Below are 13,793 nucleotides of genomic sequence, written 5' to 3' on the forward strand. Positions count from 1 at the left end.
GCTTGGGCTCTGGGACCAGGTGGACCTTTCTCTACGTACGAGGTGCTCGACAAATACTTGTTGCTTGTGTAATGTTTACAAGGCAACCATTAAAATAGTATTCCATAATCGTAAGACCCCTGTGATGAGGAGCTTTTATTATTCTGGGTCTGTAGAGGAAAGGGCTGGGCTTCATCGAGGCTGAGAAATTTGTTCCTGGTGAGAGTGGAGGGGTTGTGCTGCGGCGAGGACCAGGCAGCTCAGTGTGTGACACATGTGGCCTGTGCTCTCTGAGCAGGGGTGTAGCTCTGAGCTGGCCCAGGTCACTGTGCCATCCAACCATCCTAAACTGACCTTGGTTGCCTTATAGCTATTACTTAGATGCTTAGGGGATGGTTCTGCTTTTTATTTTTTTGTGAAGAGTTCTTTATTCTGTCTTAAAATTTTTTTTTTCTGTTTAGGGCATTATGATGTCAATGAATCCCTCGTGAAGCAGTCACCAAAGATATTAATGTCTTGTTTTAAATCAAAAACTGACCGTGGATTAAAACTGCCAACAGGCCGAGGGCCCGGTTATTACAACCCAGATGATCACACCAAGGTTTCAAAAAAGTCTGTTATCCCGTGAGTCCTGATTCTTCTTCTTCTTCATTTCCCTCTCCTCACTCTTTTTTGCAGGGTGGTTCTGGGAGAGAACCCTAACACGGGCAGAGGGGAAGAGGGGTCAGTGCTGGGCCACAAGCCCTCACTGACACAGAGTAGGTGCTCAGTAAATACTTGTTGAATGCATAACATTAACTAAGCAATTTCTACATTCCAGGAACCTAAAAGCTCATTCAGTTATGATAGGCCTATTGTAAAAATAATTACTTACTTCATAGAAGAAGGTAGGCTTCAGTGAGGCTGAGATTTGCCTAAGTACACACAGCTAATGTGAGGGCCACAGACAATAGGGCTCAGAGTTGTCTGATATTCCCACATGCCCCATGATACTACTCTCTCTGAGTGCTGACATTATTCTGTTTTCATAAGATAAAACCTCTGTGGAGGTGGCAAGACATATGGAGGCAGTGCAGTTTGTACTGATGGAGATTTAAAGTCCAGATTTTGGAATTGGTCAGACTTTCAGAATTTGAATTTCTCCTCTGCTATGTTTATGCTGTGTGACCTGGGGCAGTATACTAACCTCTCTGAGCCTCCATCTTGCCTGTAAAGTGAGAGTAATTTATGCTTCATAGGGTTGGTTTCAGAATTTAAAATATTGTACATATTAGATGTATAGTAGGTACAAATGATGGCTTAATAAATAGTAACAGAAATTTAAAATTTGGAAACTGATACTATATTTCCATTTTAATATCCAACATATTCAATGTTACTTTCATCTTAGATGCTTAAAAATACACAATTATTTAGCCCTCAGATTGTTATGGAACGTCTAGAGCTGATTGCTATTGAGATCAGACAGATTGCTGTCTAGGCCCTCGCCCCATGGAGCCCCTAAGGCAGTCCTGGCCATTTGGGGGGCAAGGCTGGGACTGAGCATAGCACCACCTGGGCTCCTCCAGAGAGGCAGGCAGGTGTCTGGGGCCACAGGCACAGGGAGCTGAAAATCAGGCAATCAAGTCCACCTGGTTGCACAGGATCTGGAGGAGGAAGCCTGACCTCTGATGGAGGCCACTGGGGAAGTCCTTTCTGCCCTTCAGGCTTTGGGTCTGGAAGTTGACCCAGGGCCAGTGTCAGGAACAGCTTCCTCCAAACATCAGGGACTTCCTGCCCCCACGCTGGCTTGGTCACCTTCACACACAGCCTTTTCTCACCTCCACCAGCAAAACAGAGTGGTTGAGAGGCCAGACCTAGTGGGTCACAGCCCTGAGTGTGAATACAGCTCTGTCTCCTCCTGAGCCTTCGCCTCTGGGGGTCTCAGGTATAGTGGGATTGAGAATCTCACCTGCACTGGCTCCTGTGAGGATTTGATGGGGAGGAGCTGGGAAACAGAGGTGCTCTTTTCTCCAATCGACACATGCAGCCATGCACATTTACGGGGCTCCCTGTGCTGTCTCAGTGCACGTGGGTGTCACCTGCTGTTCACACTGGGCGCAGCATCACCAGCCTCAGACAGCTGGCTGCTACTTTTGCTGTAGCTGTCCCCGTGCATCCTGTAGACAGAGTAGGACATGGGATGCAGCTGCTCTTGCTCAAGCTCTCAGCCCAAATCTGGAAACTTCCTCAAGGTAAATGGTGAAATAAGACAGAAAAGTGGAGAAGAGTTTGTTGTTGTTGATTTTGTGTGTGTGTGTGTGTGTGGTGCTGAGATGAAACTCAGGGCTTTACATTCAGTTTTAACCTTTTTACCAGGGAAGAGTCTTTCAGCTTTTGCTCAAGTTTGGAGGAGCAGTTTAAAATCATTCTCATTTCATGGTATTTTCCCGTCAGTCAGCAGGCCCTTAGGGCTCTGGTTCGGTACCGCAGGCTGTGGGGGTGCTCAGATGGATGGAACCCCACACTTTCAGCCAGCTCACCCAGGAGCAGGGGAACTCACAGAGAAAGCTGACTCCCAGGGGCCCGAGCTTGCATGGCCACTCGCATCCCCACAGGAGCAGTAGGGAGCATCGGGGGCAACCAGTGCTCACCTGCTCTCTCTGCGCTCTGTGCATGAAAGATCCTTGGTATGCACACTGGCCCTCTGCCTCTGGGAGCATCCCAGTGTACCCCAGCATTTAAAGGCTCTGAGAAGTTCTGCAGTAAAGGAACTTGTTCAACCCAGTGTCTCCTAACTTGGGTCCCCTCTGATGAGTGGAGGGTGCCTCAAGGTTTACAGCAGGAACTTTGCAGTTCACGGCTGCTCTCAGCTCTTCTCTGGGCCTTCATTTCGCCTTGCGTGCCCTTTTCTGATGCTTCAGGACCCCAAGTTTTCTCAAGGTCACTCAAGGGAGCACACAGCGGGCAGTGCATCTGGACCTAGAAGAGGAGGTCCAAAACATACATTTTAAAACTGACCCAGAAAGGGTGACACTGGGAAGTCTGTTTTATTTTATTTTATTATTATTTTTTGGTACCAGGGATCGAACTCGGGTTCTTGCCCTTACGATGCAGGCGGCAGAACCACTGAGCTAAATCCCCGGCCTTGTTTTATTTTAAAAGCAAGAAGATGAACAGATAGGCTTTGGACTACTCTTAGAAAGCCTCCCTCTCTCATGCTGAATGATGCAGGATACGGGGGAGGAGAAGACCAGACACAGCCAGATGGTGGGGTGTTGCAGGGACATTACAGCTCCAGTCTGTCAAATTCCAGTCCTCTTTCCTCCTGTGGCCCTGGAGGGCAGCAAGGGACAGAAGTCTCCTGGGGCCATGATCTAGGGTTGTTGGGTCCCCAGGAATGTCTGCATTGCTTCCTCCACATATGCCTGTCACTTTTATCCAGACTCTGTCCACATCAGACCTGGTCACCTGTCACCTCCAGGGCCACAGGAGCTGTGCTGGGAATCTCAGACTCATCATCGTCTTCATCCCTTGGAAACTCGTGCAGCCTGAGCCACTGGGTTTCACACACGAGACACAATATGAGAACTGCCTCATTTGTTCCGGGTTGGAGTCGCTTGCCTTCTGTCTGGGCGGGAGGGTGACAGCTTGCAGAAGAGTCTGCCAACTTTACTTTCTTCAGGATGAGGAGAACTGGAGTGGTGTGGATCCCCCACCCCCGGCATCATTAGTCCCGTATTGCTGACACAGAGAGGTGAGAGGAAGGGTGACCTGACTCATGTGCTCAGGAGGTGGCCACCAGGGCTGGAATGGGCCAGGGAGGCTGCGCAGGCTGCATGGGCTTGGGTCAGCACAGATTCTGACACAGGACATGTGGCACCTCCTGCCTTCCCCTTGGGCCAGCCTGAGAGCCTGTGAGGGGGAAAGGTCACTCAGCTCCCAGGAATTCAAATTCATCTAACACCTCATACCATGGGTACTGCAGTTGCCAGGGTGGAAGGAGATGGCCCGTTGAACTCCCATGGCTCTACTTGAGCCTGAGAGCAGGTCCTTGGTGACCCTGAGGGGCATCACTGGGCCAGGCTCACGGTGTGTCACATCCTCTGGCCATCTTGCTGACTCAAAGCTGGAAGGCTCTATCAGTTCGAAGGTCGTCTTGGGAAGCCAAGTACGAGTCAGCCAAGGTTTCACTTCGTAAAGCCTTTGGTACCAGTCACGGTGGTGACTCAGTAAGGTACACTGGGTCAGATAAAGGCTTTGGAGATCACAATAGTTCTTCCTCTGCCACCTTCCAACCCGCATTCTGGAAGCCCCAGAGACATGTTTCTAACCCTTTGGTCAACTTCCTGGAGCTCTTAAGCCACTAGTTTTGCACAGACACAGTCTTGTCAAGCCAGAGCTGGAGGACCAAGCCCCTTGGCCCTGCTCCAAGTTAGGTAATTACATCGGACCCACCTAAAGTTCCCCAGGATTTTCAATTAGATATGGGATGCTTCTTCCCAAGCAGTTGTAATCTGTCACCCACTCCCCCTGTTAAACAGATACTGCATTCCACCCAGAGGCAATTGGCTGCCCTTTAATGTTGAGAAAAATGGCCCCTTTCTCCCTCCCAACCCTGGGAATCCCTGAGGCAGAATGAGCCCGTGCCTGGGAGAGTAGGAGAGGAGAGGGTCTCGGATGCCTTCCCCAAGTGACCTGCTGAGTCCTTGAGGACATTCATTATTTGGGGCCATTTGCAAACAGCTCACCTTGGAAGCTGCCAACGCAGTTAATCAGGTAGTGACCAACTCAGAGCCTTTGATGGGAGTTTTCTTTCCACAGGGCAGGGCCAGGGTGGCTGTCAGAGCTAAGTGATGAGGCTCATAAAAGCCCTGCTCACCAGGCGCTAGGGGCTGCCCTGGGTGTGATCTGCCTGACCTTAGTGATTTTCCACCCCACCCTGACATGAGGTCCAGGGGGCCACCCTGGATGAGGGGAACATGTAAGGTGGGACTCAGGGTCCGGGACCCTTACTTGCTTCAACCTCTTTGCTTTCTCTGCAGTTCAGCAAATGTCCCCAGAGCAGGCATGGGTGCCTCTACGTTGAGTCCAACACAATCTCGTCCCTTAAAAAGTAAGGCAAGCACACAGCATGGAAATCCAGGTGTAATAAATGGAGGAAAGAATCCCCAAATATCTGGAGAGGTGGATGCGCTGAGCTGAGGACTTGGCACAGGAGTCTCCTAGTGACATCGCCACCTCTCCTCTGGGGAGCAGTGGGACTGGAGTCCACTCTGACGTGCAGTGCCAGAGCTGGGGTGGGCCTCCGGGCCATCTCCCTCCAAAGCCCATGCTGCTCTGTTGAGCCTCAGAGAGGGAGCTTCCCAAGGCCATCACCGGGAGGAGGTGGAAGGAGGCTTCCAAGGTGTGGGAATGGGAAGAATGAATCAGAGCTTGCAGGGAAGGCGAGTGTCCTGGCCGCAGGCACAGAGTGGCAGATCAGTGTTGTGCCGGGTGCTCAGGAAGGTGAAATGGGAGCAAGGGGCACAGGCCAGCAGGCTGGGTTGAGCAGCCTAAAGATAACTTTCGCTTTGACGTCTCATCAGGTTGGTAAAGGGTGCTGGGAGCAAGACAACAACCAGAAATCCCAAATGGGTGGAGAGTTGAAGGCAGCCAAGGGGACCAGCCCTGTCCCCTTGTGTCCCAGTCCCTCTAGGTGGGCTGTGTTGCTCCCCTCTCCCAGGTGTGCACCTGCTGTGCCTACAGCAGAATGCCCCTCCTCACCTTTCTGCTCAAGGGCAAACGTTACCTCTCCAATGTGGATTCCTGGATTCCCCCAGTTGGAATTAATCTCTTAGCTCTCCTTTTATTTTGTATTGGTTTTCTTGAAACAAGGTCTCACTATGTAGTTCAGGCTGGCCTTGAACTCACTATGTAGCCCAGGTGGCCTTGAACTTGTGGCAATCTTCTTGCCTCAGCCTTCTGGGGTTACAGGTATGCGTCTCCACACCCAGCCAGTCTCTGTCTTTCTTAATTTGCACTCAAAGCACAGAGTTTTAAACTATTTTAACAGCTCTCATGTTTATAAGTAATCCAAGTTAGTCAGTTAATCTGTTCAACAATCCTGGGTAGCAGATGTTCCTACCCACTGTTTCACAGACACAAACAGAGGGTTAGGGAGGCCAAGGAGCTTTTCTAAGGACACATAGCTGGTGAACAGAGACATCCAAGCCCAGCTTTGAGTGCACAGCTAGACTCCCTTTGCTGTCACCAGTCATGATTGTCACTAGCTGTGGACTGCCCAGTCCTTGGGGACTTCAGGTCTGGGCCTTAGCACTGAACAGTCTGGACTCCCCCATGCCTGGCAGGGAGCTGCACACATGGCTGGTGCTCACCAAAGACCCCTAGCTCCGGGCTTAAGGTGCTGAACCCCGCCTGGGATGCTGGTGGAACGAAGGAATCCCTCGGCCTGTTCTGGCCAGTATCGGTGGAACACAGGACCAGCAGGCTGTACCCACACCCAGGTGGCCCTGGTTAGGAAAGTGGCTGCCTCATGGATTTCTCAAAGAATGAGAGGTGACCCAGACTAACAGGTGACCAAACACATTGATTGGCTCCATCTAGCACTGAATTCCAGCATTTAAGCCGGTCTCTCCATGAGGCCAGTCACCCACTCATCAACTTTCTGGGGGTGCTTTGAAGGGCGAGCCACACCCAGAAGAGGGAGAAGCCAGCACTTATTTATAAGCAGAGAGGTTGCTGATTTCACCCTGTCATCGGTTCTTCCATAAAGATTGGGGGACGGGGAGAAGTGAAGCAATGTGTTCCATTTCCTGTGGGCACCTTCGTTCTAAATGTAAGCATCCAAGCCAGCTGTTCCTCCATCACAAGGCCTAAGCCTCAGGCAGATTTATGGCAGCTTCCAGCCGGAGGAGGGTCCCCTGCCTCTGGTGAGTCTGGTATGAGGGGGCCCAAACTCTCTCTCCTGAACCTTGGTTGCTCCTCTGTGGCAAAGCAGTACATGTTCATAATAAGGACTGCTACTTCTATTGGCATTTAATTTCTGTGTGCTGGCGCCATGCGAGGTGCCTCATATACCTTTTCTGTATTATCATTTCACCTCTATGAGGAGTGAGTGTTCTTGTTCTTTGTTACTGACACAGAGTACAAAAATTCAGGGGCCTTGTCCAAGGTCTCACAACCAGGCAATGGCATAATTGGAATTCAGACTCAGGTCTGTGTGACTCAAACTCAGGCAACTCTGCCATGATGCTTTCTCCAAATTGCTGGGCCCCAGAGGCGTGCATTCTAGTGTCTCACCAACTTGCTCTGTGATCTGAATGTGTCACTTTTTCTTGCTGGACAACAACTTCATTAACAAAATAAGGAGGTTGACTTGACATTTCTTGGCTCGGTTTCAGAAGATAGTAGCCCAAGGGCAGCAGGGTCTCAGGGGCCAGGAATCCCCTGTTCCCTCCTCTGTTTCAAGGTAAGGTGAGGCTCCCTGGTTGTCCTGTGCTCTGAGAATCTTCTGTCCCCCTTTGGTGAAAGGCCTTGGAAGAAGTTTTGGGAATAAGGCAGGAGGAGGCAGCCCTTGCCCTGCATGGTGGGCAGAGTAGCTTGACTCTGCTGACAATCTGGAAATGGCAGGCCCTAGCAACCCAGTGGAATTGTGAATCAAGGCCTGATAGAGGGTCACAGCTAGAAGGGACCTGGGTGGGATGGTTTTTCTTATGGCCTGGCCATGGCAGATATCACAAGTGGATCACCAAGACCAGCGAGGCCTCATCTCACAGAGCTCCAGCCAGGTACTACTAATCAATCAAGAGTCAGCACATGAGATCAGTGCTGCTTGCCCCTCCTCATTGGCCCAGCAACAAAGCTGCAGCTATCACATCCTGAGTTCTCACTGTGTGCCAGGCCTGTCCTGAGAACCATGTTTCAGGTACATCACCTCATGTAACCCTGACTATGAACCTAAAGGGTTGGTACTGCTATGATCACCACTGTGCTGAGGAGGAAACTGAAGTCAAAGACCCTGGGCTTACAGGCAGAGGAGCTAGGGGTTGGCTCATGTCTCTTCAAGCTATGTCTGGGTTTCTTGAAGACCTCCTGATGCTGAGCAGGCCTTGGCTGCATTTAAAGGTGGCATTGACTCAATAGAATACTTTAGTGACATCTTCCCATTTTGTCTTTTCCAAAGGAAAAGCCCTGTCCTGAACTTCTCAGCCCAGCCCTTACCTCTGCCCCCAAAGCCATCTCTTCCAGGCCCTGGTCAGTATGAGACTGTGAACTACGCTGGGCCCACCAAGCATTTCGTCTCTAGCTCGTCCTTTGTGTCCAACACCAGCTGGTGGATAATGGTACCTTCCCAGCCAGGCCTCCCTGGCCCAGGTCAGAGGACTGTTTTAAATGATTGTAAAACCTAATCTGGACTTGTTTGCCATTCCCGTGCCATCAAACACCACTGGTTTATAGGTTGTTTGCCAAATAGTTTACAGGGGTGAGAGCAGATTTAGAAGAGTTATCAGCTCATATTTTCAGAGTATAAAAATATTTTGTTTTTTTAAGGTAAAAGGGCTCTTAGAGATGATCAGGGTCAGGGATTCATACTGAGGACCAGGAAGGTCCATGAGGTCACAGATGGGCTGTGGGTGGCCGGTGACTCCGGACTGCAGATTTGGAGCATGCAAATGCCATACTTTTATCAGATTGTCAGAAAAGTTCTTGTTCTTAAAAGTAGTTAAGCCACTGGTCCTAGTCTGGCCAACATGTTTTACAGAGAGGAGGGTCTGGATAGTGAGATGTCCACAGCTCCAAGTGCCTTAGCAGCACAGCAGAGGGCCTAGGCACATCCCCTCCTCCTCATGCCTTGTTTGTGATGGAAGAAAACAGGCACTGTCCGATGGAGCTGCTCTGTAAAGCTGTGTAGCTCCACTCCCTTCCTACAGATGAGTTTAAGCAGTGGCCCTCGTTACACCTGGGATCTCCCTGAGAGCTGACATCGTGAGGGGCTCACTCCCATAGGTGGCCTCTGTACCTGTCTGTCTGTTTGTAGCTCTCCGTAGCTCCCCTTAGCTATTACCACTCCCTGACAATGGCCAGAGCTGGTGGCATTGGGGATTGACAGGTGCGGCAGGTGCATGGGAGAGGAAGGCAGAGCTGGGATGCCCACTTTTCATAGTGCACCAAGGATGCTCCCAGCCTGGGGGGCTAAGGTGACAGGGCTAGAGCTCATCCCCCAGTCTGGTTAGGAGAGACACTCATGGGTAATAAAAATGTCAGGGAAGTGGGGCAGGAAGAAAGTCATTATCCTAGTTTTGGTAGCTTGGGCTTTGCAAATGCGTTGATAATCAGACCAACAAGACAGCCCAGGTCATCTGGTTGATCCACAAGAACATGATTTAGCCCAGCAAATGTGCGCACTTCCATATAAGTAGTGAGCTCCCAGAGGCCTCAGAACAGGTGGGGACCCTTGTCTGACCCTGTTTGTCCCCGTCCTCAAGGCAGTGATAGCGAAGCTTTTAGAGACCAAGTGCCCAAACTGCAACACAAAACCCATTTATTTATCACAGAGTACCAACACTGCAATTAAGCCTGAATATCTAATGCTTGGTTGCTGGGACAACTTGGCTTGTGTGCCGACAGAGGGCTCTGCATGCCCACTGTGGCACATGTACCAATGGTTTGCCACCACTGCTCTAGGAGCTTCATCTGAGTGTGAGGTGCCCGGCACACACGTACAGGTGGCTTCCTGCTGCTGTGCTCACCTTCACCAAGGTGACATCCCTCATGGCTTCCAGGGGATGCAGACAGACTGGGCAGCCATGGGCTCCCCTTAGGATCTCCCCGAGAAGACGTTCAAGGGGCCCTCACTAGCCAAGTCACTCTGATAGAAAAGTTTCCCATCACCTCGGGCTGTGGTCCCCAAGCCTGCTTGTCCTGGCTGCTCATCCCTAGAGAACCATGTCTTGCAGCTGTCATGGCTTTCACCTTTCTGGAAATTTCCTGACCAGATCAAAACAAAATCTACCATGATAACCCCTTGCTTCTTCAAGAACATTGCTTTATTCAGTGTGGTTTTTGATTTTTGTACAAAAATATTTCATAAATTTTGTTCTGTTTAAAGAATTTAAAATGTTTTAAAGAATGCTGAAAACCATAGTGTTAGTTTGGCTGAGGCCAGTTGAGAGCCATGTAATATGAGGCTGGTCTCTCTCCCTCTCTCTCTCTCTCCCTCCCTCTCTCTCTCCCTCCCTCTCTCTCTCCCTCCCTCTCTCTCTCCCTCTCTCCCTCTCTCTCTCTCTCCCTCCCTCTCTCTCTCCCTCCCTCCCTCTCTCTCTCCCTCTCTCTTCTCTCCTTCTCTCCACACTTGTGTGATGGAGGGGCTGAAACAGGGTTCCCCTGGCCTTTCCAGTTCTGAGGTAGAAAGCTCTCTAGCTCCTGGTCTTTCTCTCCTAACACCATCTCTCTCTCTCTCCTCAGCCACATACAAGCCCGAGCACCCAGGGAAGCAGTCCTTCCTCTACAACGAGGACAACAAATGGGTCCCAGTAATGTAGCAACGCCACGTGAGCTCAGGGAGAACCTCAGCTCCCAGGTCCCCAACCCCAGCTCCCCAGGATATTCACTAGGAGAACCTGTGCTTTGTTTGTGGCTGCTGACAAGGTCACCCTGCCCAGTGGTGTACCCTGGTTGCTGAAGTGGCCTTGTCTCGAGCTGCCTTGGGAGACTAACTCAGAGCCAATTCCAGTGTTTTCCTGAGTAGCAAGGAGGAATGGCCAGAGGCCCTGGTCACTTCCCTAGTCATCTGTGCAGGTGGCTCTGGAATGACTCTTCCACAGATTCCAGGGACTCCTGAAGCACAGACTCCACAGAGGAGAGTCCATCTTCCATGAAGGTAGCTGCTGGCAAATTCCCTGTCGATAAACCTGGTGCCCGGCCAGGTCTCTGGGGTCTGAGAGTACCCAGGTGCAGACCCAATCAACTGCCCTTGGCTTCCAGACTCTTCCTCATTTCCAAGAGCCAGGAAGGGCCAGCAGCTCCTTGGCAGACACTCGAAGGTATTGCCAGCCGCCCTGAACCTTCACATGGCACTTTCCCGAAGAACATGGAAGCTAGTTCACCTTTACTCATTACTCACTGCTGCAGAGGCTGCTGCGAAGTTCACAGGCTCTGCCTCAATAGCAGATATGACAGCACTCTGTGGAGCTTGGGCCCCAGAAACAGCAATCCAAGGGGCAGGAAGGCCATCCTGTGCCCTGTGCCTACAGGCTGACACCCCCAACCCTCCCTGCCTGCGCCTGCTCCATCTACCCCCTCGCTGACCCTCTGCACCAGTGTCTGAGGAAGACTTGTTGACAAGTTTGTCAGTCTTTAATGGATCTCTTCTGACTTGCCAAATCTTTTCCCTTCTGCAAGAGGAAGACTAAAGAACTCAGATGAAATAGACCTAACCACACATCCTCTCCTTCTCCAAATATTGATGTTGTCCAGCACTGCTGTCAGTGGGGCTCTCTGTGCATCCTCCCCACACCCCCCCACCTCGCTCCCCCACACCAGGCTCTCACTTCCCCACGCTCTCCCCCTGACTGTGACTGTGAGTGGCACAGCTGTGCCTTCCTGTCAGAACTTCCTGCTGACTGGCTTTGCCTTTGGGAAGGCTGAGGGACAAGGATGGGTATTCTATTCAATTAAACTGAATTCTTGCTTCCCACAAAAGCTGGCCTTTTTCTTAGATACTTGAAGAGACCCCAATGGCCTTGGAATGAATGAGAGGCAGCCTGGAGTGCCTTGCCAAGAGCAGGAGCTCTGGATTGAAGGGCAGGGCAGCCTCCTATGTCTGTCTGCACGGGCCCGTGGCTTTTTCTTGAAGGGAAGTTCTGGCAGGAGTACAAGGGCTCCAAGGTCCAATGTTCCTGGGGCTGTGCCAGTGATGCTCTGAGTGAAACAGGTGGGGCTCCAGGGGCTGGGGCTGCTGCTGTCTGACGGTATCTGGAGCAACCCCAACCAATGGCTTCCGGATCTGCCACTGTCAGTAGGATGGAAAAATCTTTACATGAACCCTCCTGGCCGCTCAGAGGGCTCCACCAAGTGAAGACTGTGTCTCCCTGAGCTCCTCTAAGTGAGTCAGGAGAGAGGGCTGGGGAGAGAAAAGCAAGCAGCTCTCAGTCAATCACAATCCACGTTCCACAGCCCACCTGGCCAGGCTGACACCCTGAGCTCAGAGAGTCTGTTTTGTGGCCCACAGCCTCTCTTAAGCTGTCACAGGCTACCCACATCCCTGTCCAGCCCAGAGGTCCCTGAGCCCCAGCTGGCTATTAGGCTCAGCTCAGGAGCATGCCGGGGCCCCAGCTCTCAAAGTTCTAATTTCATTGGCCATCGGTATCTTTATTAAAGTTCTTGGTGTGATTGTAATGTAGCCAGCTAGGCTTAAGATACACAGATAGCTCAATAAAGTAGTTCTTGAATTTTAGTATGTGTACTGATTACTTGGAGATCTTGAAATGCAATAGGTTGGGAGTGGGGGCTGAGAGTTTGCATTTCTAACAAGCTCCAGGTGGAGCTTAGTCCAGGGGCTATGCTTAGAGTAGCAAGAGTTGAACGAATGCTTAATTAGCTGAGTGTGGTGGCACATCCTATAATCCTAGCACTCTGGGGGGCTGAGGCAGGAGGATCATGAGTTCAAGCCCAGTTTGGGCAACTTAGAGAGAACTTGTCTCAAAATAAAAAATGAAAAAAAGGGCTGGGGATGTAGCTCAGTGTGAAGGGCCTGGGTTCAATCCCAGTGCCACACACACACAAATTATAAATAAATAAAAACACTTAATTGTTCAGTTCCTCATCTGGGCTTCCATTTGTCCATCTATCTGCTTGTTTATCTTCCCTCCTTTCCTCCAACTGTCCTCCTCCCCTCCCTCTTTCCCTTCCTTCCTCTCATGCCCTTAGTCATTCTCTCCCTCCTGCCTTCCTCATTCATTCCTTTCTGCTGTCTCATGTGCCCTAATCCACTGGGTGACAGTCACCTGCACACAGGTGATGCTCTCCCCACCAGCCACCAGCTGCCTTTCCAAAGTGATCACCTTCTTTCTATTCCTTTCACCTTCTCACCCTTTGCAGCAAAATATAATCTTGGAATGGCAGCTGCGGGGCTCTGGAGCTGCTTTTCCTCCCTGACTTTTCACAAGGGCAGGATGGAACTTTCTCAAGGCTTATGAGACTCTCCTTGGGGCCCAACTGGCCTTTCTAGGCTCCACTGCCCTTGTCTGTCTTTGTCCCAGTAGCTTTGCTGGAGGCTGCATGGATGCAGGAGTATGGGACGCTGCCGGCTCCCTCCCAGAGCTCTGCAGAAGCAGGCTGTACGAAGATGCAGATGATGCCTTAAGTGCAATATTCCAAGCAGACACCACGAGGTTGCAAAGGTTTGAGGCCTGTGTGACTATAAACTGTGGATCAGCAGCCCTCAGCCTTGACTGGACATTGTAATCGGCCAGGGAACTTCACAAAGTACGGATGCCTGGGTCCCTGCTTAGAAATGCTGAATGCATTGCTCTGGGGTGGAGCCTGGGTAGTGAGGAGAAAGATGCCCAGGTGATTCTAATATGCAAGCCTAGTTGAGAAACACCAGCTTCTGGTTTCCTACATGGCTCCTGGCTCCAGGAAGGAAGCTGAGCAGAAAGCACAGCAGGAAGTGAACATTAACTCTAATACCTGGTGCTGCCCTGCTGCTCTGCATTCCTATCATCTGACCTTCACACATCACCTCACTGTGACACTTGGGATGATGTCACAGCAGCAGTGAGGATTGGGCCAGGCAGAGCAGGGTCCCATGGGCATTTCGGAGCCTGAGGCAA

General features: G+C 51.0%; 1 protein-coding gene across 1 annotated transcript in view; it reads left to right on the plus strand.

Moving 5' to 3' along the window:
- Stpg1 (sperm tail PG-rich repeat containing 1) overlaps positions 1–12,381 on the plus strand; it is a 50,470-nt gene extending 38,089 nt beyond the window's left edge. The window contains exons 4-6 of the mRNA XM_021263071.2: positions 441–603; positions 8,144–8,334; positions 10,426–12,381. Coding sequence (XP_021118730.2) covers positions 441–603; positions 8,144–8,334; positions 10,426–10,502 — 431 coding nt within the window. The 3' untranslated portion in view covers positions 10,503–12,381. The remainder of the gene's footprint in view (positions 1–440; positions 604–8,143; positions 8,335–10,425) is intronic.
- The last annotated feature ends 1,412 nt before the right edge of the window (positions 12,382–13,793 follow it).

The sequence above is a fragment of the Heterocephalus glaber genome, unplaced genomic scaffold (assembly GCF_053883595.1).
Source record: "Heterocephalus glaber isolate CG9 unplaced genomic scaffold, H.glaber_assembly_v1.0 deba00001452, whole genome shotgun sequence".
Classification (NCBI taxonomy): domain Eukaryota; kingdom Metazoa; phylum Chordata; class Mammalia; order Rodentia; family Bathyergidae; genus Heterocephalus; species Heterocephalus glaber.